The sequence below is a fragment of the Ambystoma mexicanum genome, chromosome 10, assembly GCF_040938575.1.
Source record: "Ambystoma mexicanum isolate Mex_15411 chromosome 10, UKY_AmexF1_1, whole genome shotgun sequence".
Lineage (NCBI taxonomy): Eukaryota > Metazoa > Chordata > Amphibia > Caudata > Ambystomatidae > Ambystoma > Ambystoma mexicanum.
This window is the reverse complement of record NC_090932.1, coordinates 229338085-229363807: the sequence shown is the minus strand read 5'-3', so window position 1 is coordinate 229363807 and position 25723 is coordinate 229338085. Positions and strand designations below refer to the sequence as shown.

Here is a 25723-nt window from a genome sequence, read left to right as displayed (position 1 = left end):
CATCCATCACATTCATGCACACACAACACAAATGCCTTTTCATAGTTTGGTTTGCCCAAAACTGGTGCAGAGCGTAATGCAGTCTTGAGCAAGTCAAACGATTGCTGGTGTCACGCGTTCCACGGCAATGGCGAAGAAATGCCCTTCTTTGTCAAAGCCAACATCAGTTTGATCGCTAGTGAAAAATTTGGGATCCACAACCTACAGTAAGGAGCCATACCTATCAAGGCTCTAACTTCCTTCTGTGTATTTGGGACAGACATGACAGAAATGTGTTTTATACATTTAGGTGTCAATCTTCTCCCCCCCCTTTGACAGGAGATAGCCTAAATAGGCGACCTCCTGGCAACAATATTGAAACTTTTTAAGCAAAGTTTTGTGACCATGCTTAGCTAGATGAATAAGCAACAACACAGTGCCCTCCTTACATGCGCTCTCGGAGTCAGCAGCTAAAAGCAAGTCATCAACATATTGAAGCAATGTACAAGTAGAGGGCAATTCAAGGGTATCGAGCTGTTCTTTCAAAGCCCTACTATAGATGCTAGGACTCTGTGTACCCTTGAGATGCACGAGTAAATGTGAACGAGCATCCCCCTCAGGTGAACGCCAACAAATATCTACTATCCTTGTGTATAGGAATACTAAAGAAAGCATTCTTTAGATCCACAACACTAAAGTAAGTAGCCATAGCTGGAATCCTGGTTAATATTGTCGTCACATCAGGCACAATTGGAAATTGTGGAGCAACGACTTTATTAATGGCACGTAAATTAATTATGAAACGGAATGGAATTGCATTATCGCCTTTCTTGTACATGGGTAAAATCGGACTATTGCACAAACTTCCTGAGATTTCTTCAATCACCCCGCGATGCACAAAATCGGAAACAATGCATTTCAAAGCTCGCTCGCCCTCAACTGAAATCTTATACTGGGGAATGCGTGGCAGCTCAATTCCATGTTTCAATACTATCTTAACAGGCTCAATCTGTAAAACACTGACATCATTGTTGTCAACAGCCCATAAGCTCTCTGGTATATCAATGAATTCTGGCGGCAAAGGTCTAGTCAAGAATTACGAGACAGAAAATTGCTGTGGTGAAATCGTCAAGCGCACTCCATCAGAAGAACAATAAATTACTGCATTTAATTCTTTTAAAAGGTTCAACCCCAGCAAATTCTCTCCACAATTTGAAGTCAACAGAAATGGACAGTGGTCCGTAAAGGGACCCAAAGAAATGGGTACCGGCGAAGAAACTGGACAAACCACTGGTGTGCTAGAAAACCCTACAGAAACATTGGTTTGCCCTGACAGTGGAATGTTTGGAACCTGTGAATGATCAATGGAACACTTCTGTGCTCCAGTATCTATCAAAAACTGATGTTTCCTATTTCCCACCACCATTTCAACGTAGGGACCTTTCTGATTGACGGGATAGGTGTAGGTTCCAAACCCTGCTTCGGGCAATCCCAACGAAACAGAATGTCATCAAAAGGAAGCTCTTCAGATAAATATGCAGCAGAAGGATGATCAAATATGTTCCTAGTGTCCACACTCAGAGTCTGATTATCCTGTGAAAAAGGTTGCTGAGGATCCTGTGTAAACTGACCTCTTCCAGGGCCCCCTACACCCGGGCGACCTCTGGATCGTCTACCCATATTCCCAAATGTGTTATTCGACCTTTGTCGAAGGACTGGGCATTGTGCACGCCAATGACCCTCTTGACGACAATCGGCACACTGGTTAATGTTCACAGGACCCAAGGGAACATTCCCTTGCAGGGCATACTGACCTCTAATCTGCGAACTACCCCCTCTGGGGCCTCTAACAATTTGCTGTAATAGCACTTTAGTCTTTAAATCACCTTTTCGATTCTCGACTCTATCTTTTTCATTACTGACATGATTCTCGTAGTACTGAGCCATATGCAGTACTTCTGATTGGGACTTGCCTGCCAAGCGCTCTCAGAAGGCATAATTTGTGACTGGATGTCAGGCAGCAATCCATGCACAAATCTGTCCACAAATAACCTTTTCCCAGACTCTGTGCCTAGGTCTTGTCCGCTGAAATCAGAGAATACCTGTTCGAACCGATTAAAGAACTCGGTAGCAACCGCAGACTTCCCTTGAACACAGGCCGTAAGTTTGTCCCAAATAATTCTTTTCTCTGGAATTATAGTTTTCAATTTTGCAATGATTCTATCAGGTAAAGTTAGTAGTTAGGCAGTCTTTCACCAGCTGGCCTTTCTCCATCGAGTCTAGTTATATTCGCCCATGTATCTCCCAACCCTGGCACGTCGTCTATAGTTCTAACTTGTTTCCACAAATCTACGGGCAGGAGTACAGGAAATAATAAATCAATATCGCCCAAGGTGAATACTGAGGACTGCAACACGGACTCTATTTCTTTATAGAATCCTGTCGGATTTTTCCTAATATCAGGAATAGATTGTCTAATAGTATTCACTTCCTGTCTCGAACGGGACGTGAGCAAACTCCGATACATAATGTGCAGGAATGTTCACAGCAACTATACCCTGTGCAACATCGGCTGAAACCTCAACCTTCGGGACAAATGTCGGAGGAACCTCTCTCATAGGCAACTGAGAAGTAGGTGACTCTGAACGCTAACTAAGCAACAGAGCTAAGTCAAGCGCTAAAGCAGTCGAAGAAGTGTCAAGTGAAAAAGCTCTCTTATAAATACTCTAACTCTGTGGGACAACTAATTTTTCTTTTTACACAATCATCCTGTAGGTACTCTTATCATTACCTGTATCACTTTCCTCTGCATTTCTGGCGTATACTGACTATATGTGTCATATACTTCAACTGGAGTTATCAACATATCTGAAATCCATCTAAGCGCGTCCTTCATACAAATTTGTGTTTCCTCAGATATCGATTCTCGACAAGGAAAGAACCGTTTCTGTACATACATACTTTCCCCCTCGTCGTCCTCATTCTGTAACCTTTCCAACTCCTTTCTATACCCAAATACCTCTCGACATGCTCATTTACTTTCTCCACAGTGTCTCTAGAAAACGCTAAAGTATTTAGATCCCTTAACCCTTGCGGGAGATCTGCATTATTTAATTTACCCCACATTACACATATATGAATCCCTAAACCTTCAATAAAAACGTTTTTCTCAGGAAAATTATTCATATTACAAAGTGTGGCAAAAACATTAGCTTGATCATCCCTCTCCATACAATGCTTAGCCCATGCAATCAAATCACGTTTCTTCTCTGGTGGTACAGTATTGCGAGTGACGACCTTCGACCCTGCACCTCGATCAACTACAAGTGGCTCAGGACCACTTTGAAGAGAGGGAGCAGGCAAATTCAATGGGGGTACTGTTACTGGTGCGATAAGAAGAGGTGGAGGAGCTGGAGGAAGCGGAACATTAGGAGGAGCAGGAACAACGGGAACAACAGCAGGTAGAGCAGGAATAGCAGGAGGAAGAGGCAAAGCAGCAGGAAGAGGAACATACGAAGGTGGCGCAGAGGCACCAGGCCTTCGTTCATTTAACAATTTGTCTATGAATTCGTCGGAAGCATGGAGGTCTTTAGAAGGGTAGATTTTCTGAATTCCAAGTGAGCAAGCCCTATCCATATTCCTATTCGATTCAGAATGTTTATCTTGGTCATACAATAATGCTTTTTTGGCATTCATCTTTTGACGGCGCGCATGTTTTTCTCTACTTTTAAGGCTGTAACGCTTCTTTTTTCCAATTCTGCAAAACATCGAATGCTTCAGGTCTAGCCTTTTTCTTTAATAGAATTGACTCTAAATACTCAATACGAGGGATTTCAAAACTACCATTGATTGGCCACTGAAGTTCGGAGGCATGTCTAGTTTGTCTGTGCCAAATATCATTAAATACTATACTTCCAATGCCATGCTTACAGTACATAGTACACGCCGGTGACCCCTCCTGTGGTGCGGGACTGCTAAATTCCAAAGATTGTCTATCGCTGCGGAACAACGCCCTGAAGCAGGTAGACAATTTCCCAGGCATATGAAATTATTGGTGTTACCTGGTCAATAATTGTGTCTTCAGATACAATATGCCAAAATCAAATTATCAGGATTATATTAAGAGCCGGGTCACGACTCACCTGATCAAGCCTAAGGAGGTCCGATCGGATTTCAAAGAATCTTACCTAACTAATCTTACCTCGTGTATGGTGATTTTGGCAAATCTGCCCGCCTCGATAAGTGGACCCTCGTCAAGATGCCGTTCTCGGACCACAAGCTAATCGTCCAGGGATCGGGTCGTGCAGCGCTGCTGAGGTGTCGCGTCTCGTTCGGTGGGGCCCCTTTTTTTTTTTTACACCGTCCAATCCCGGTCCGATAGCGAGGGTCAACCTTCGATAATCCGGCATCAATCTTGAGGGTCCCTATTCAGGCGCCAACTGTGAAAACAAAAACCAAAATATCGAGGCTGAGTACCCCAAAAGGAAATACATCGGACACGGGTTACAAAGGAACATACAAAGTACTTTAATTTATACTGAATTCAGTTACAAAGAACAGAACAAAATCAGATAGCTATCGGCCCTCGGTGCAACACAGCGAACTCCAGCATGATTCGGTGTATTTAGTGAGAGACGCTGTACATTAGAATTCATTGCTCTTTTATACTATTCGCGAACACGATGTCCAACCCTACTTCGGGTTAATATTCTTCTAATACATCACTGATCTAGGGTTCATGCCGAGTTCACATATCCACATGTAACTGGTTTGCTTTTAATACATATTTTTTTTTTTAAAGTGTTTATTATTTTAAAAACAAATAAACAATACAAACCAAACTAGCAGCATTATTTGCGACAGACACATGAACATCAATTAATGCACACTACTGCTCCCCCAATCCCTCCCCCCCTCAAGAGCTTGTATGCGTTTCTCATTCTGTATCTGCTGCGTGTGGCCGGGTATCGCTTCCTTCCGAAGCTGCAGAATCCATTATTGTGCCAAACAGTCCTGTTATTAAAACTCTCCATGCCATCAGGTTACCCACTTCTTCTTCCCCGCACTTGCTACATGCCTCCTGCCATACTACCGTCTCAGCCTCCGCCTATTTTTGCAAATCCCGCCACCACACCTCAACCCGTGGCTTGTGGCACTGCTTCCAGCCCATGGCAATCCTTCTTTTTGCAAGCACATATGCCAGGTCACTCAGTTTCCCAACATGTTTAGTATTCCGTGGTCTGGGAAACCCTCCCAACAGGCAGGCCCAGGCCGTATCTATGTTGAGCGTGACCCCTTTATCCGCTAGTTTTTGTGCCACTTCCCCCCAAAAACCTTCAATCACTGGGCAAGACCAGAACATGTGTGTCATATCAGCGTCTTCTTTATCGCATTTTGGGCATGCTTGTCTTCCTGCATTTACAAACTTAGATATTCTCCTCGGGGTCATATAGGCCTTATGCGTTATGTATAACTGTATTTGTTGCAATCTGGCATTTCTGGACACCTTCTTGTGTTATCCCATAGCACGCTCCCACATCCCATCGGTCATCTGTGCCCCCACCTCCGCTTCCCAGTCCAGCCTCAAATGCGTCAAATCCTTCCCCACCCGGGTCATCACCATCTCATACAATTTAGAGATCTCGTGCCCTCCTTCTGATATGTCATATATTGTCCCCATATTGGCGTCTGGCTCCTCTGCCAGTACAGTCTCTGGCCAGGTTTTACGAATAATCTGCACTAGCCTAAGATACGTGACATATTGGCCTTTGTGCAAGCCTGCCTCTTCCCCCAGTTCTTCGAAATCCTTAATGATCCCCTCTTGCCATACATCTGATCCCCTCTTGCCATACATCTCCCAATGTGACCAGCCCGACCGATTCCCAATCAGTCCTGATTATCATTCTTAGTTGGTTGTCTTCCCCTGCTAAGGCCACTAGCGGCACTTGTGGGGAACACAGGTACGGGTTCTCCATCAGTCGGCATACTCTACGCCACATCTTCCACCCAAGCAACATCATACCCGGGCGTTCTTTCATTTCAAGTCTAGGCAACCAGATAATCTCCTTTAGGTAAAACGGAGTGCAGTCCTGTCCAAACAGCCTAAGTTCAGGAGTTACCTCATCAGAAAGCCATTTGGTTACATATTGCAACTGACCAGCTACTTAATGGGCCTCAGAATTTGGCAGCTTAATGCCCCCTCTATCATAGAAGTTCTGCAGCTTCCATAGCGCCACTCTATTTCGGGTGCCATGCCATAGGAAGTCTCTGCACATGCTATTCAGTTTGCCAAAAAACTTTTTGGGTATCAAGTACGGTATATTACTGAAGAAATGTAACAGCCTGGGCAGGACCACCATTTTGAGCATCGCCCCCCGTCCCATCATCGCCAGCGGCAACTTCTCCCAAAACTTCATACTTGTTCGGATTTTTCCCACAGCCACCTCGGTATTATGCAAGTGCTCCTCCTCTACCGTGTGATACACATCTATTCCGAGGTAGCGGAAGGAATCAACCGCCCATGGTACAGACAACACTGGCTCCTCTGTAGCTCCCCAATGGGAACATGCTCGATTTTTGGGGGTTCACCGCTATGCCGGACAGTTCTGCATACCTTTCCATAACCTCTGGAATATATTGAAGATTTTCCTCCGGATATTTCAGATATAGTAGCAAATCGTCAGCATACAAGTATATTAGATGTTTCTCTCCCCCTACCTCAATACCTATCATGTCATATTGTTGTCTGAGGTACACTGCCAGGGGCTCCAGGGCTAGAATGTATAACATCGGGGACCAGGGGCACCCTTGTCTGGTGCCCCTACTAAGTTGCCATCTCTCGGATATAACCGATCCTGTGCGCACTCTGGCCAGTGGTTCACTGTATAGTAATTTTGCCCACCTAACATAGCCCGGCCCCATCCCGTATTCCCCCAGGGCCTCCAGCAACCATGGCCACCTCACTGAGTCAAAAGCTTTGACTGCATCTAGGGACACAACCGCCATTTCCCCCTCGCTCCTGTTCCCCTCTTCAATCACCCGGTGGAGTCGCCTATGGTTATGGGTTATGTTTCTGCTGGGGACATAGCTTGTCTGGTCCGGGTGTATCAGTTTGCTAGTAACTCTACGCAACCTATTGGCCAGGACCGCCGTCAATATCTTGCTATCCTGGTTCAACATTGACAAAGGCCTATAGGAGCCGCAGCTATGCCCTGGCTTGTTGGGCTTAGGAAGCGGCACAATTAACGCTTCTCTAAGCGATTCCGGCAGCCGGTCCATCTCAAAAGACTCATTGAGCATCTCTAGCATAGGGGGGAGTACTTCCTCTCTATATGTTTTATAAAACTCGCCAGGGAATCCGTCCGCGCCCGGGGTATTACAGGTGGGCAGCTGCTTCACCACCTCCTCCAATTCCTCTAAGGTAATCGGTGCGTCCAGCTCCTCCCTTTCTTCAGCACTAATCTTAGGTAATTCCATGTCTTTTAGAGTTTCTCTTATCTCCTCTCGATTGTCCCCTCTTCTGTCCTCCTATAATGTCCTATAATAGTCTAAGAATGCCTCGTTAACTCCCTCTTGGGTGTCAACTACCTCCCCGTCTTCTCTAGTTATCATCCTAATTGGGGGCCTAGGGGTTTCGCTCTTATATAACCACGCCAACAAGCGGCCAGTTTTATCCCCACCTGCATGTTGCCTCTCAACATACTTCTTATAGTTAAGGTTGCAGAGCCTGTCCCAAAGCTCTGCACACCGCTGCTGTAGTTAGAGTACAAGTTCCGCATCCCCTCCTGCCCTGTTGCTTTCCCGTTCCAATTTCACTTCCGCTTTCTCTAACTCCGTTAGGACCCCACCCAGCAGGCCTTTTGATTTAGCAATAGCAGCACCCCGCAATACCACCTTCAAGGCTTCCCAGAGCGTGCACGCTGAGTCCACACTGCCTGTGTTTTCCTCAAAGTACTGTGTGATCGCATCCCTGATATCTTCCCTGAAGACCGGGTCCCGGAGCGCCTCCGCCCGGAGGCGCCACGTCGGTATCCACGCCCTGGTGTGTCAGTACTGCCAGCTCAGAACCAGAGGCGAGTGGTCCGACAGAACCCTCGCTCTGTAGTCTATTTGGGTGGTCTCTATCACCACATCTGGCGTGGCGAAAAAAATAATCAAGTCTCGTATGCAGTTGTTGCGGGGCTGAGTAATGCAAGTACTGTGTTCATTAGGGTGTTTCAGCCTCCAAACATCTGCCAGCCCGAAGTCGTCGAGTAATGTCTGCAATACCCTGGCTGCTGTGGTGGGCCTATCAACCTTATCATCGGATCTGTCTGCCTTGGGGTTGAGCACGCAGTTGAAATCCCCTCCCCAAATAACCGCTCCTCCCATACACGCGCCCAGATGAGTACACAGGGTTCTAAAATATGCCAAAGTATTTTGGTTGGGGGCATACATATTTATAATGCACACCTCTCTATTCTCCACCAAAGCCTTTAATATGACCAACCTCCCCTCCGTGTCCACCACCTCTTGTGTAAGTTGGAGCGGAACGTGCGGTGCCACCCAGACCAGCACTCCCCTAGCATAGGCAGAATACAGAGAGCCTACTACAGTACCTCTCCACTTCTTCCCCACCAGTTCCAGTTTTTGCCGGGTCAGATGTGTTTCCTGCAACAACGCAATATCAATCTTCTGTCCTTTCAAGTACATCATGACTTTGTTTCTCTTTAAGTAACTGTTGAGTCCCCTGACATTCCTTGTTACGATCTTAAGGTCCCCCATAGCTCATGAGTGTCCTCTTCCCTTCCGTGTAGCGAATCCCCTTTGCCCACGTGATACAGATACAGCTCTCCACCTTTACTTGTAGCTTCTTGTACAAGCTCAAACTACCCATAACTATGTACACAACAACTTATTCACTTTCCTCCCCACCCTCCACCCATCCCTTCCCCCACACCACACACCCCAACTGCTGCCCACCTCCGTTCCCGGAACTCAGGCACCCCCACATCTAGCCCTGCAAGCACCAAACGATGCCCAGAGCTCAGTAGGGTGAAGTCGCCCTAATGGCCAATTAACTAAGATTACTGTGGGGGTAAAGAGATCCGCTCTGCAAGGCTCCCATTAATTCAATAATAATTACAGTGCTCATAACATCTAGTGTAACAGTCTGACCTTCTCAACTGAAGGCTGCGCAATTGACTATATTCAAGACCCATGGGTCCGTGCCGCGCCATCTTGTGGCACCCTCCTCGTGCATTACTTATCTCTTTCATGCTCTCTCTCCGTCCGAACTTCAGACTCCTGGGGACATCCCTGCGCATCGAGCCATCCCATGGCATCCTCCGGGGTCTCAAAAAACAAAGTTTTGTGTTTATGTATAACTTTCAATTTTGCCGGATACAGCAACATGTATTTGTGGCCCGCCTCTCTCAGTCTCCGCTTTACCGTCCCAAAGTTCATGCGGCTACGCTGCACAGACAGGGTATAGTCCGGGTAGGCTGTGATGTTTGCCGCTCCTCGTATAATCGTTCCTCCCTTGCGGAAGTGTTCCAATATCCTCTCCCGGTCCTGGTAATTAAGAACTTTGGCTATCACCGACCTAGGCGGGTTTCCTGGCGGCGGCCTCCTTGTTAGAGGTCTATGTGCCCGTTCCACCTCAAATCCTTGAGATAGGGCTCCTCCGGGTATCTCTTGCAGTAGCATGGACTCGATGAACTCTGTGGGATCGTGGCCCTCCAATCCCTCCGGCAGGCCCACGATGCGGATGTTGTTTCGTCGGGCGCGTCCTTCCGCCTCCTCCGCTCTGCTCTCCAAGTTGCCCACTCTGTATCAGGGCATGCAATTCGGCCTTATGGGAGGCACAATCCGCGGTATTCGGGCTCACTTCCTTCTCAAGGGTCTCCGTGCGCTCCGCCAAGGCCCTGACGTCCTGCCAGAGTAGATTAACTTCCTCCTGCACCTCTCCGACCTTAAGGTCCAGTGCCGTTTTCAGCTCAGTGACAGCTAGTTCGAGTTTGGCTTCCCAGGCCGCCTTTAAGTCTGCAATCGCAGCTAGGACTTCTTGGTTGGTGCCCGTTGCCGTCATGCTGCCTGCAGGCGACTTATCCTTGCTCTTGGTATTTTCTTGACCAGGGGACGTTTTAGCGAAGTCGTCCAGGGTGGGCTGCTTCGCCTTCGGCCTCACCGTTCTATTAGACATAACCCAGAGGCCCTGTATTCTGCACAAGTGACAAATGCGCACCCAGTACGCCTCTTTCGCTCGATCACCGTGCGGCCTGTTCCTTCTTTTGTTCCGGACATTGGTCGGCCATTTTGTGTTGTCTTTTGTCTCCGGCGCTCCTTGTCTTTTCCGCACAGAACTCTGCCGCCGTTTTTCCTACACCTTCCAAAAGTTCGCCAAGCGTGGTCCAATCATTCTCACACCGACATGTGTATTTTCAGCAGTCGTCAGCCCATCGTTGCGCACTTTTACGCCCGGATCATTTCAGGATCTCGGGAGCTCCTCCAGATCACGTCCTCCTACATGGCCCTCGTAGCCACGCCCCCTTGCTTTTAATACATATATCAACAAGCCTACACGGCAACTGTGTGTTCGGGGATTTCCCATGCAGGTCTTCTCGAACATTAATACAATGTAGTTATACAAGTGTTCTATGTTCAGTATTTGAATACATTGTTCTCAACCTATGCTTGTGGATTAGTTTCATTGCACGAGTAATCCTTTACAGACAGGTCAACGAAGGACAAGGTCTCAGTTCACGACCTCAACAAGTGGTCTGCAGGCAAGTTACATATTAGCTACATGCAGAGGTCAAGACGGCCATGTTGTATTTCGGAATGAAATCGTCCACCATTTTAACTCACAGGGGACTTTACAAAGCGAACCGAAAATGGCGGATTGACCTAAAATGGCGGCTTACATTGATTTTAAGGTCGGGGCCTTGCGACACAGATTTCTTCGCAAGTGACTTACAAGCAGCTTGGTGTAGGCCAATATACATATATTCATTGCAATAGTAGGCACGATATACTTTCTCATTTGACAATATGACCAGGGTTTCTTCAGTACTGCACTTCATGTGTCATGTCCTTGATGTTCATCCTCATTGACTGAGTGGCTGTGGCTGCTGTCCTGATATGTCTGGCCTGTCCAGCTGCAATTATGTTCGAACCTTATATGAGAACCACTGCGTATCCGGATCCAAATGCCAACTTCAACCACTGCACCTGCGACCTCATAGATTTTCCATTTTCTGGACCAACAGCAGAAGTATCTCCAGTGCTTCGGAGCACCCCAGTGGTGGTGACTTGGAAGATCTCAACATGGGGCACGAGTGTGCTTTCCTCTTTCCTTGCCTCCCTCCCTTCATAGGGTTTGTTAGGGTGCAGTCCACACTAACACTCTCTCCTGGCTGTGATGTGTGACGTTCTAGCCAGGGACTTCTCCCCTGCCCCCCCTTCTAGGGTAGTCTCTGGTGTGGTGAGGACTGGTCAAAAGTGTACCCCTAAAATCTTTACCTGTAATAATGTAAAAGGTGGATTTAAATGTCATCTTCTACCAACCTGTTGATTTTGCCAAAGCTTGTGCATGGGAACTATTGATACTCTGTCAACTCCTTTCTGAGATATTTATCCGGAACTTGACTCTGTTAATTGATAGAGAAGGACTGCTAATGTCTGCCAATATTTATAATCCAGGGCATATGGTTTGTTTTAATTCACTTTACTTGCTACATTTTCATTGCTTTGCATTATTGAATTGCTTCCACTATTTTACTGTAAAGCAGGGTGCACAATTTGCACTAGCCATTGGGTAATCAATTGTGTCTCTTGGCGAGTAAGAAATGGCGTGCTGTGTTGTGTATGTATAAAATTGGGGTGGCAAGTGACTAATGGCTGTCTAGTTGCTTGCAACTTTGCCCCCTAATGTAAAGTGTAGATAATCTTGCTTTGAAATAACCATGTGTGTGTGTATGTATGTATGTATGTATGTATATATTACACACACGCGTGTGTTGTATGATAAGTTTACCTGCTTAATGTGTTAAGGACAAATAATATATTTGTATATTTTGTGCCTGTGTGGTCACCTGTACTTGCGCACCACCCCCTTAGTCCTGAAGTCTGACTTTCTGCTTAGGGGACAGACCCCACCCCTTCAAATGTCACTTAAACAACACTGGGCAGATATCACAAGTGCAACACAATCTCTTTGGAACATGAAAATGTCATGCAATATGGGTTTGTTGTCCCTTTTGGGCTGATGGAGACTTCATCCTCCCGTGGTCAATGAGAAGTTCCTCAAGTGGGTATTACCAGTGACATTGGTTGTTACTGCTTTTAGATACTGGTGCAATTTGGTATGAAGCGCTATATAAATTACCAAAGAGTGATGATGGGTCCCTTGTGTAAAGTTATGGAGGAGTGAGAATCAATTAAATGCATGTTTTGCGCAGTTATTAAGTGTTAGCTGAATTATTGCCATACATTGTTTACAAATTTAATTATATTAGTCCATTGACCCTCTACATATCGGGGCTCACAAAATAAATCTACCAACCCACTCACTTTGGTGAGGATATTTAATGAAGGGAGAGTACCATTTGCATGGTACTTGATCTTGCTGGCGAGTGTGGCTATGTTTGAAACTTATTTGACATTTGATGCGCACAAACTTTATTTTGTTTGCAGTAAATGGCAAATAAATATTTCACTGTTCATGGTTGACCTTTGGTGACAGCATTGCACCAAATGAGAAGTGCGCATATGATGACATTCCCCACCTTACAGAAAGCACTGGTAAATGTGTCGCATGTCCCCACAGGGCAGTGCATTTTTCATAGGTCTAATATCTAAATAAAGTCACTCGCTCTGCAGATAGTGTGATTTTAAAGAATTTGCTAGACCGGCTCTTGTTCTCTGCTTGTTCCTGTCAGAACCGATGCACTTGACCTCGTATTGATTGCTTTTTTTCCTTGTCCCTTCCACCTGCTTGTGCTAGTCTGCCGACATATACATCTCATAGTATTTTCCTGACTATACAACCGGTGCCAGACGGAATATCCTACTATCCTTTTGTGTAAATAGATTCCCCACTTTCTACACCATCTGCTTTCATTGACCAGTCACCAGTACACGTACACTGACCAGCCACCAGTACACGTACACTGCCTATGTTTGCCTATGTGCACTCGCTCCGTGCCTCTGGCACTCTTTGGCCCAGCCAAGGTTTGAAATTGCTGGATGCTATTTGGCTCCTTCTTCTAGCCTAGGAGAACTCTATTATCTTGAAATCATGAGCTACCTTTGACTCCCCAGGCCAACGGTGTCTTACTACTCATCGAATCTTAATTTCAAACCCTGTCCTGTCTACTTGTCTGTTTCTTGAATCCATAGACCCGCTCCCTACCTGTGCTAGTCTCCAGATAACAGAATCCTTTCTGTACCAGGTTGGCTGTATATGCATGTTCCATTCCGCTGTCCTTTCATGTACAGTGAACTGGAACTTGCAATGCTCTGCGCCTTCTTTCATATGCTCTAGGCCTCACTTCACCTACTTCCTTTAGGTCCTATTTTTGTTTCTTTACACGCGTTTCCTTTCAGTGCTTGCACTTACACTCATCGGGCCCTTTTAAAGCTGTTCATTTCCGTGACATTTTACACATGCTCCCCTGTCTGCGAAAGACTTAATACAAGGGCTCAAGTCGAGAGAGCAAAGGGTGGATGCCGTCTCCTCCCTGGTTTTTTTGCAGTTAATGAAACCATTTTTAAAAAGTGCTCATGCCACTTGAAAAATGTAGCCGTGTCTGGGATTTGAACCCAGGCCGTGCGATTCAGAGACAAAACGTACCCGTGAGACCACAAGAACCTCTAAGAAGCTGGCTGTATAACCCTCCTATTGACTGTTTGCTGTACAGGATACGTTTTCATATATTTTTTGAAGACAAGAGGTTCGCACCTTTTCCATGTAGCAAGCAATGTTTTATGAAATGCTTATTTGTCATGTACACTTTCTGAGTTGGCAAAAGCACCCTACAATTAAATATGCACATTTCTTCGACTTCAAGTTCACTGCCTGTGACATCCGAGTGCCCGCCCCCCAACACTTTCATTTAAAAAAAATAAAATAATGAAGTTTAGACACAATATACTTACCTTTTCTGTGCCGGTTGTCTGACAAAATAAACTTGCTCTCAATCTGTAGTACTTTTTTATTTTTTGTTAAAAAAGTTTTAACTCCATACCAGGGTTCGATATTTCTGGGGGCCAATTTAGTTCTGGGTATAGCCTAAGGGAGCCTGGTTGGCTTCACACCAACCGCAACCATAAGCTACATTTGGCTCCCCAAGATAATTTATGCTATGCAAACATACATATGCAACATTAAATCTGTGTTTGTAAGTATGTGTATTAATTGGGACACAACTAGACGGCAGTCGAAGCAGAATTGGTCTTCTATTCTAGTTTTCATCTTATATGGGAATTACATTTGTGGAATGCTATATAACGGCTCTTTGTTCCCCAGAGGTAGCTCCTGCTTACTGAGTGACGCCGAACACCCAGGAGCTTCCTCCAGCTCCTGCTTATCAAATCTTTATGATCCCCATCATATCTCATGGATTTATTTATAAACACGAGGAACAATGCTCTTTTGAACACAAAATAACGTACAATAGATATCAAATTAGATTTGACAGGAAGCCGTGGGCTTCTTACTAAGGGATGAGTAGATGAAATGTAAATCTGGCCCGGTTTGGCATAGTCAGCCATCCATCCTGGTGACGGTATGAGGCAGTGGGTGTAAATTGAGGGCGTTTAAAGAGTCCTGGTAGTGAAGTTAATGATCTTGTCGAGAGGACTGAAAGCATAGTTGTGGGAGACCAAAGAAGATGCTGGCACAGTAGTCTAGTTTAGGAAAGACGTGGTTAAGAGATGCTTGGTGGTGTTGGAAGGAAGGAGGTGCCTGATTTTCCTAATATTTAGGAGGTTGAGGTGAGCTGCTGTTCCAGTTTTGGAGATGAAAGTGGAGAAGGTTTTAAAAGGGGCCTTCTACGTAGAGATTTATACCTGAAGAAGAGCAGGGGGACAGTGTCCGGTGGGAAGAGATGAGGGGGTCTTTTCGCTGTGAAGACGAGCACCTCTGTTTTGGTAGAGTTTAACATCGGAAAGTGCCAAGCCATCCAATATTTAATGGCAGGGAGACGTTTGGAAATGTTGATGGAGATCTGAGGAGAGCTCAGGAAAAGAGAAAAAAAATGTGGGTGTCTTAACATGTACAGAAACCCGAAGGAGATTAGTGCCCCACAAGCTGAGGTCTGGAGTGTAAAGAGGAGCAGTCCCAAGACAGAGCCTTGTGGAACACAACAGTTAGAGGAGTAAATTGAGAGGTGTTGTTGCTCTAGGAGACAGAGAATTGGCGAGATGCAAGGCAGGATTCCATCCAGGCAGAGATGTGATTGAGAATCCCAAGAAGAGAGTATTAAGGAGATAAGAGTGATCAACCATGTGAAAGGCCACAGACGGATCAAGGAGAATTGAGATAGAAAATAGGTTGGAGTGCTTAGCAGAGGCGATGAAGTTGGACACATTCATGAGCAGTTTCTGTGGAGTGACAGGAGCAGAGACCTGCTTGTAGGGGGTCTCGAATTTTGTGGATTTCTAAGAAATTGGTAAGACTGTTAGTCCTTTTGAGCACTTTAGAGTAGTCCAGAAGGAGACATAGGGTTAAAAGTAAGCCGGTAGGTTTGGGTGTGCGCCTTGGTTTTTCTTAGGGGAGGGATGACCATTGCTGTTTTGAAAACAGAGGGAAAGCAAGCATAGTCGAATGATGGGTTGAAGAGTTCAGTGAGGTGAGAGGCTACTAAAGGGACAAATAGGCTTGCCTAGCAGGGGAGCACACAGTTCGAAATTGCTTGGAGCTGGGAGCGATTTAACTCCTGGTGATAGCCAATGGAAGCCTGGTTAGCTTGAAACCAAGAGCTGCCGTAGCTACTTGCGATTCCCTAGGCAAGTGCTGCTATACAAACATAGATATGTGATATCAACTGTAGGTTTGGGAATGTGTCCACAAGAGAATAAAGGACATACCTAAGAGACACGTAAAGCATATTGGATTATATATAGAGCACAAACGTTTTTGTTTTTTTGCATCTTGCACACAAGTAAGGTTTGGTGTGCTAGCTCCTGTTTCCCGAGAGTCCGCTCCTGCCAAATGGGTGATGTCGATACCCAGGAGCTACTTTCTGCTCCTGGTCAACAAATGCTAATTTCAACCACCCTGGAGCAAGAGGGTCCGGTGGGGCACAAGAGGGTTTGGCCTACATTAGAGATAGGACTTGGTCAGTATTGGTGTGACCAGTGTTTCAGCTAAGATTTGACAGTGGGAGTATTTTACCCCCCATTTATTTTAAAGTTGGAAGTAAAATGACTTTTTGGTAGTGAAAATATAATTTGAATTTCCAATCGGAGTATTTTATAAGTGAGAAAAATGTTTTAACTCGAAAATGTGAATTTCTTTTTGGTATTTCTTTGCACTTATTTAATTCATGCATATTAAAAGCAACAGCTTTACTTTTTCTCATCACACAGTTATAACAGTAGTTTCCTCCTGTGGTGGTACGTGCATTACTGGTCCAAACCTATCCATGGAGCTTTGTGGGTGAAAGTAGGGGCACCAGGCGTTTCCTATTTTGTTTGTTGGGAGTCATCTTACTCCTTTTTTTATTTTTTGAGAGTATTTGCCTATTTTTAGGAACTAGAAGTGGCTGATGACACCCCTTATGGTAGGGTCGAGTGTGACTAAAGTGGGAGGTAGAGAATGAGAGTAGGCAGATTGTAAAATGTAGGAGGAGGGAGTATGTGGAAGGTCAGGAGAGAGTCTCTAATTTTGCAAATCGTTTGCAGCAATTTTTTTAGCTAGGTCAATAACTGTGAGAGTGCAGTTGTTAGTCATAGACTTGGGAGGAGTGAGTTTAGGGTGTCCTGTAGCCAGCGAGGCTGGATGGAGTCCAAGTCATTGAGGGTCGGGTACAATTCCCTTTTCGCTCTCAAGTGTAGACATGAGTGTTCAGGACAGAGAGATAGCTGCAGGTCCTGATGTGAGTGGGTACGCCTTCATTTGTTCATCCGCCAACACATGTCTGTGCGGAGAGAGCATGTGAATATGGTGACCCATGGTTGATGCTGAGATTTGGGGGTGAACGTAAGCAGTAGGAGAAAGAGTCGTATAATAGGGATTTGAAAATGGAGAAGGCTGTGTTGGTGGAAGAGGCATCGAGTGTGAAGGTGAGTGAGGAGAGTGAAAACTGTAGGTCACAAAGAAAGGGTGGCGGGATGGCAGAAGGTGTACAATTTCAGTAATTGGTGAAGCAAGTGGTGAGGAAAGGTCAGGTGGGTGATGGAGATGATGCAAACCGGGTGAGGGAGAGCCATAGTAGATCTGGGAAATTCAAAAGAGGTAAGAGAGGACGTTGTAGCGTTATTGGAGAAAACGTAGGGAGAGGTGAATAGGAGGAGCAGCAGGAGTTAATGCATTATATTTGTTTACTGTTGAAAAAATGTATGTACTAATCACTTCTAACATAATTGTTTTCTCTTTCAAGGGCAAGCACGATGGTTTCTTCTCTCATATCCCGGGTGGTGATGTAAGTAGTTTTCGTGACCACAAATTAAATGTCTTGCCATGTTCCCTACACATAACCTCCTACAAAACCTTTTTGGGTCATTGATATTGTTATGATCCGATACTGGAGGAGCTGTATGTGAACCTCGGCCCTTTAAGTGTATTGCTGGAAGTGTAACTTGGTGGTACTTGTTGGAGCATTTTTTCGGGCTGAAGTTAAAAAATTGAGTGGGTGTGAAGATCCCAGTAGTTATTATTGGGTGCTGTTTATCAGAATTAGTGTGCATTGCTAAAGAGGTATTTGCAAATGTTTTGCCTTACTGAACTAAAATCCATTCCCTTTTTTATATAAGAACATTATGTAGATTGTGAGATGTCATGCCATATTATGTCTTTTTTTTTTTTTAAATGTATTTGCAACCGTACCTACCACCCATAACGGTCACCCTGCCCTACACAGTAGCCACTAGCAATAAACTTAATTGCGCACTGATCAACGCTTGCTCCATAGGAGCTCATGCCATCGACATCCACGACCTAATACTCGATCATCAACTAGATTTCTTAGCCATCACGGAATCATGGCTACATCCAGCATCAGGTCCCCCTCTCGCACTAGCCATCCCTGCCGACTACACCATCTTCAGGACAGACTGCCAGGACACCATAGCGGGTGGAGTAGCAGTAATTAAAAAAAAAAATTTAAAAAAAATACGCATTCGAGTTCAGACCATGACCTGTAGATCCGATTCCAGGTTACTCCTGAAACTATCCATTGACCCCAATTCCATACTCCACTTCCTCATCTATAGACAACCCACCAACACTAACCATCCCGACATTGATAACCCTTTGCTCATAAAACCACTCACCAGATTCATTATCCTAGGACATTAACCTTGGTTGCAATGATAAATCAGAACGCAAAGCCACTGCTCTCACTTCTTCCCTCTATGCATATCATGACATGCACTTTACACAAATTGTCAATTCTCCTACACACGTTAAAGGAAGAATCCTGGAATAGATTTTCACGTCCAATGTAACTATAAACTTATAATCCATCTCTAAAGTTACCTGGTCCGACCACTTCCTAATACGTTTTGACCTACTCACCAGTAAGGGTTTGGACCTTCCACCCACCACAGCCCTATCTCTATCAGAAACACCCGTAAACTCCCTGCAGAAAATCTCAACCCTTTACTCGTAGATGCACTCAAGACTCACTCCACTGGAGATACCACCCCTGACAGTATCTCCACTCGTTATCACACCTGTCTGAAATCCATTCTTGACACAGTAGCCCCACTCACCCCCCAAAAGACCACTCAAACCAAAGCAAGTGAACCTCTGGTTTGATGAAGAACTCTCACTCTTACACTGCAACAAAAGAGCATTGGAACACCTCCATAAAAAGAACCCATCCACCAACACTTCCAATGCGTTTGCTCTAGCAAATAAAACCTACAAATCGGCAGTGGTAAAACGCAAAACAAACTCCCTCAATACCTGCATTACGAATGTATCTTCAAGTACCAAAGAACTATTCTCCATACTTGGGGAACTAGAATTGCCGATTCCCAAAGTATCACTTGTCCGTACAGATACAGACTGGTGTACGACAATTCAAAATGCCCTGGCACTCAAAATCGTCCCCCTGCAAGAGAAAATGAAAAACGAGAAAAAAAGTACTAGCCGACAAAAGTTGACCCTCTCCCCTGACCCTATCACAGTACCTCTAGATGTCCCTCAAGGCTCCTGCCTCTCATCCACTCTCTACAATACATACACCAAATTACTATTTGCAGCGCTTCAGGCCATGGGCGTCATCTAGACGAACATCGCAGATGACGCCCAGATACTGATTCCTATCACTGGGGTCTACAAACAAGACACTGCTACTTTCAATATGCAATCGTACAAAACTAGATGGCCACCCATAGCCTATGAACAATGAGAAAACGGAGATCCTCCCCATAGGCTCCCCCGCCCGCTTAAAAACTCTGGATGGTAGCTATTCTGCTATAAATATTGATGGTACATCCATCCCACTCCTGAAACAAGTAAAAACATTTGGCGTCTACCTAGACGCTAATCTAGCACATGACCAAGCACATCAACGCTCTCATCTTCTACCGCTTATACCACAAAACATGTTTCACTCATCCGACAATTCCTCACTCCCCAGAACTGCATCACTTTAGCACAAGCCCTCATTCTCTCTAAATTAGATTATTGCAACATCCTTTTACTGGGTACCACGACAACAAACTTTGCCGAATTGCAACTACTGCAGAATAAAGCCCTACACGCAGCCTTTGGTTTAAAATGGAATTATCACATTTCCCATATTAGAAGAGAAGTTGATTGTCTCCCTGTCAAAGTGAGAATCCTCTTCAAGACCCTGCTCACAAATGCATCCTTAATGACACCCCTTCCTATTTGAACAGCAGCATAACCCAAAAGGTCTCTTCCCGATCCTTAAGATCATGCTCCAGCACACACCTGAACGTCCCTCGTTACAAGAACACTAGGGCGGGAGGCTCTAGTTTCCCAGTAGCTGCACCAACGCTTTGGAACACACTACCGGCACACATTAGAAATGAGCAATCGCACCTGCGATTAAGTCCATGATCAAAACCTGGCTCTTTGACAAATTCGACTAACTCCCAGCTAACCGCGTCAATGCTCCTACTTTTTGCAACAATGTATGTATGTAATCAGTATTCCAAATCTGTAACAAGTGATGTTTAACCAATGCCGTGATACCCTTGGGTTTGGGTGTGTAACAAATGCAATAAACGACATGGTGCTTTATAGAAAGGCCTCAAAGCTTGTGCTTTAGGTGCCAGACTCTGCATATGGATCTTATCACGGATTGTTGCCCACCTACAGTGTTTTGCTTATATCCTGCTGTGTGTTATTTCACAACCTCACCACTAAATTCTCATTGCATTCCATAGGCTCATTTACAATTCACTTTAGGCTACATCATGTGATGTTTCATTATTTTGCTTCGCATTAATGTTGAAGCCCCTTGAAATAGTCATAAGGTGGCAGATGGCACTGCCCAGAACATCCAAATAAAGAAAAAACAGGCGCAGAAACTCACCTTATGAAACTGGTGCCAAAACGACTAAAGTAGACCTGGAAATGTAATCTGGTAAGCAGACTCTACATCCCTGTTTTTCCCAAAGATGTGGATGCTGCCTTCCAGTAACGGGGCAAGTTTGCTGAAGCGCAAGTCAAGCAGGATATTGTAAAGGCTTGATTATACAGATTTACTCCCATAAGAGCCTAGCCTAAGCGGACTCCTTCCTCACGCACTAATATAACATCCCAATAAAGTTCCTAGCAGGCCTCAAGAACCTCCAGGAAGCCAGGTCCTGGGCTTTCTCCCAGAGGGACTCTGATTCAAAACCCACCCTCGCTTTAAAGTGCCCATTTTTCCTCCCAGCTTTCCTGTCTATAAACCCTCCTTGTTCGTAGCCCGGCTGGTTTATTTGGCTTGGTTTCTACAGGCCCTTGCACCGTGGAAGGCATATAGGCTTGACTGATGCTAGCCAAAGACCGCGTTCAGTGTCCTTAGCATTTTGCACAAGCCTAGGCACTTTGAGACTACTGCCTGGTTAGTTTGGCGCAGTATATAAACTTCTTACCATACAAGGGGAAAACAAAAGGTCAATTGTGCTCATTTTTCTAAAGTTTGCAAACGTGGCCTAGGCACATTGTTGACATATAAGCCCTCTCAAAGGTTTTCAAAGGGTTCACCAGGTGTACAAGCTGCTCGGGTCCTCGTTTCTTGTCTGTGAATCCCTTTTAGAGCACATTAACTTCTGTTGCATGCCCAGTCTCTCAAACTTGCATGTAAAGTGTATAGGGCCCTCAACTGCAGACAATAGTCCTTGGATTTGATGTTCTAATTTATAATTCTCTTTAATGTTCAGATTATGATCTGTTGAAGGGCCGTGTACCCCATAGCGCTTCGAGGCGTTATCAATGGTGGAGGTGCAGTACAAATCTCAAGTAACATAATGCACACAATTGGTTGTAAGATTTTCAGGTCTGCATTTCCTTAAGAAAGCTTCTCCACCTCTTCATGTGGCGTCTTGGATTAATCCGCCAGTTTTGGTAGAGTAGATCTGATCGTCTACAGATAAAGTTGAATGGAGCAGAATCGATCCTCTTGTGTTTTTGAAAAAGAAAAGTTTTAATTTTCCCTTTTTTTGGTTGAAATGATAGGCACCCCAAGTGGGAAAATAGGTTTTGTTATAGGTGCTGGTGGTCTGTGACCAGACCAAAGGATACTAAGCTAGGACTAAAACAAGGGTGTGTTCTTGCCACATTCTTCAACTTCTACATGGGCGATCCTGATGGTGTTTGGCACCCGTTTGAACTTTCTCCCCAAAACCTGGGTTAGTGGCTGGCCTATGCTAAAGATATAGTGGTTGTGGATGTCGCCAAGGTTTGGGTTTACGCGCAGTGGTGCTAAGATTTAATGAAAAGTGTGTGCCCTATTGCTTCAGACAAAAATCTCACTCAAAAATGTCTGCCATGGAAATGGAAGGCGTGGCTCCATGCATATCCCTTCCTCCATTTCAATGGCGGGTTCTGCCAGCCACTGTTAGGATAAACAGGTTGGTAGTCCAGGTGAGTGGGGCCGAGGTTTGGCAGGGCCAGTGGCAGAGTGCTAGCCTTTTTGCAGGAGTGGCGTGGACGTGCACAGCTCGCAATTTGCTCCGAACCAGGGCTTCGCTGCTAATGAGGGTTTGGTTTGTATTCATACTTGTTCGCTAACAATGTACAGTCTCTTGATACTTGAACATTGTGAATTAACTATTGTAAACTGTATGTTAAGTGTGTATGCATTTTGTATGTTTTATAGTATGAAAGGTTTTATTAAATCACTGCATACTTATACGTAAAGTTTGCAGATATGAAAGATGTGCTAGCAGCAGGTGCCGATAGTGAGCATTGAGGTACCTTAGAAGGGCTGCATTCGTCACAGTTCTGAAATAGCTGGGTTCATGTCAGGATATTGGTGCATTGCCTCAGCTTCCTGTCGGTTAATGTGCTTGAATAGTAAGGTGTATGTTGGCAGAGCCTCACCAATAGCAGGAAGTGCTCCTGTGCAAGACTAAAGTTCGTTGGCGAAATGGGTGCCTGCATATATCATATATAGTACTCCATAGCATAGAGGGCTCTGCGAGTGTGTCCGACTCTTAGTATTGCAAGAAAGGGTTTGAGGTCACGTTTGGGAGGCAGTGCGATTTGAAGATCGGGGAGTCTAACCCGGACTTGGGGTATGAGGCAACTAGGTGCTGGCTTTACTATTTCAATAGCCGCTTGATGTGTAGTGGCAGAGGTGTGTGCACGACTCGGATGTTTGGGGACTTTTGGGTGGCCTTTAACCGTGAGCAGACAGATGCTTCCTGTTATTTCTATAAACGTTCTTAATTGGCGCCTGCCCTTGCTTGCCGGGTGGGAATGGACTCTACTCACCAGGGGTTCACGTAAGAAACAGGTGAACGACTCATTCGCGCAAGCCCCACACACCCCCGCCGACCTCTCTCTCGCTCTTCAACTTCCTACCCACCGCACACACGGGGGCAAAGGGCAGGCCGATCAGCTTTCAGTCCCCCAGACCCGGCTCACCTGCTAAAGAAGTAAGCCGAACACTGACCGATGTATTTATATGGCTTGACTAAACGTGACAGTTTTATTTATCTTGAACAGTTGTTGAAAGGAGGAGGGGAAAAATATTCTGATCTTCGGGGTGTGTTCGTGAAACATGAATTACTTTTGCAGAGAGGGAAGGAGGCTCTGTAAAGAGTTTCTCTCCTTGTGCGTTTATGATATCGATGAAGATATCCATCGCGCCGGTTGTGTTCTTCTCATGGCTTTCATTTATACGTAGTACTGCTTTTGTAGCGCGAGACGCGCCGCGGCTGTAGCGATGGTTTATGGCAAGGATTGCATCCAAAGATTCTTGGCGTCTCCCTATATGTCTCAAGTTGCCTGACTTGGCAGCAGAACAGTCTGAGTCAGCCAGGACTTGCTTGGCATGTGCATGAAGAATGCATGCACTTGCTGATGTGGAGGAGGCGAGGAAGGGGTTGGGTTGGAGCCGAAGGCAGTTTTGTATATCCGAGTTACTTTAGTATCTGCATTGGACTCTCTTGTGGTGATCACTGGACACGTCATGCATTTTCCCCAAAATCGCGAGTCCTGTCTGAAACGGTTGCTGGGCCGTGGGCTGCACATACATCGGCTAATGGCGTCATCATGCACAGGGGCGCCACTAGACCGAAACTTTGGAGGGGGTAGGCGAGATGGCTAACGCATCAAATGGTAGGTAAGGGGTTACATTCTGAGACTTTGTGTTGGCAGGGAAAACGTATTTTCATGGTGCCCCATTTCCATTCCCATTGTGCCAGTGCCATGGCCTAAAAACATGAAGGGGATTTTACAAAATGCACTTTTTTGAATAGTAACTGCCAGTAAGGTATTGATGTGGTGCATGGTTGGATTTGTTAGTTGGCTTAGATGTATATCTAGTGTACCATAGTTAGATGTAATACTGAGTGGTACTACACTTGTGCAGTGTGTTTGAGATTTAAGTGTGAAGTCTGAAGGGTGAGCCCAAAAACTGACTAGATACTGTGGGCCCTGAATTTGTGTTATGGCATAGTGTCATCTGACATGGTAACCCATAGCCTAACGCATCTCAACACACACCAGCATCGAAACCACATAAGTTATACAATGGAATGTACACCAACTGAAGAAAAATGTCTACACTAATTTTCCCTCAACACCACACTAACCACCAACACAACTCTCCTCACTTCTTAAACACCATTCTGACACACACCCCATTCGACCACACAATTTGTTAGTAACTTGGAGTGCAGCTTAACAACTGCTCTAGACCAATCAAAACCTAGTTACATCTTACACTACAGCCTTATCTTTTCTGATCTGTATAAATCAACATTGCACCAAAACATCCTTGCCCTGCCCTGTTAGTCCCATAACCCAATTCTTACAGACCCTGAAGCGCCAAGAAACCATGAACAAGGGAGATGGTGTGTTATGCAAGACTCCATAACATAACAGAGCATAGCAACTTCTATATATACCTGTTAAATTAAATCCCTTAAATCTCTCCTCCTTGAAACCCCTTCCCCCCACTCTTTTCCCCCCGACTTCCTCCCCCCTCCTGCCTCCCCTCTTCCACCCGTCCCCTTTCCTCCTCCTACTCTTCTCCTCCACTCCCCCTATCCAGCCCCATTTCCCTTTCCTCCCTATCCCCTTCAGTTAATTGCTCTTCTCACTGTTTTATTGTTTGATTCATATTGTAATTGCTTCAACCGTTATATCGTTTGTTTTATGTATTATGTTGTTCCATTGTACAGCGCTTTGGCGTAAGGCACTTTATAAATCGATAAATGCAAATACAAATTAAGTGTTATGGGACTGTCTGTGCAACCATAACAAACTTCTAGGTGGCACAAGGAGACCTTTATGTTCCCTAAAATCATGAAATCTGCCCCATTGTAAGGTTGCTTTCTTTTGTATTATGTCAACTAAGTCACTTCTAAAAACTCCACATTCTGCAGAAAATTCAGTGATATTAGATTTTAACCCTCTTATTATGCAAGGGGGTGGGGGCAGACTAGGTGTGGATTCCAATTAGCCTAATGGTGTTGCACCCATGGTCCTGTATATTAGAGAATGGGGGAATGTGATTAGAGGAACCTTTTGTAACTCCACATTTGAATTGCACAATATTAAAAGTAAGTATAGGGAAATTGGTTGACTGACTTAACCTGTGAAGAAGCAAGGCAAATCAAGAACTGGACCTTTAGCTAGGTTGTTGAGTAGCGTATTGCAATTTTGTATATAGACCAACCTGACATACAGTTCAACTTGAATTTGTGCCCCATGGACTAATCATTCGCCGCTAGCTTCTGTTCTCGCATAGGACCAAGGAACACTACTGTTTCGGGCCTGTTAACTGTCGTTTGGTTACCTGTAGTCCATTCTAGCCCACCTCAAAACGTACACCTACACCTTCTCACCCAACCATTCCACCTTCGGTTTCCACACATCCAACTACCTTCTCCCTCTCTTGGG

At 45.1% G+C, this 25723-nt stretch overlaps 1 protein-coding gene across 2 annotated transcripts in view; it reads left to right on the top strand.

Moving 5' to 3' along the window:
- Positions 1-25723, top strand: part of REEP4 (receptor accessory protein 4) — a 261700-nt gene that overhangs the window by 28192 nt on the left and 207785 nt on the right. For both annotated transcript variants that reach the window (XM_069617741.1, XM_069617742.1), the window contains one exon: positions 17565-17606. In XM_069617741.1, the coding sequence (XP_069473842.1) occupies positions 17575-17606 (32 nt within the window). In that variant the 5' untranslated portion in view covers positions 17565-17574. The remainder of the gene's footprint in view (positions 1-17564; positions 17607-25723) is intronic.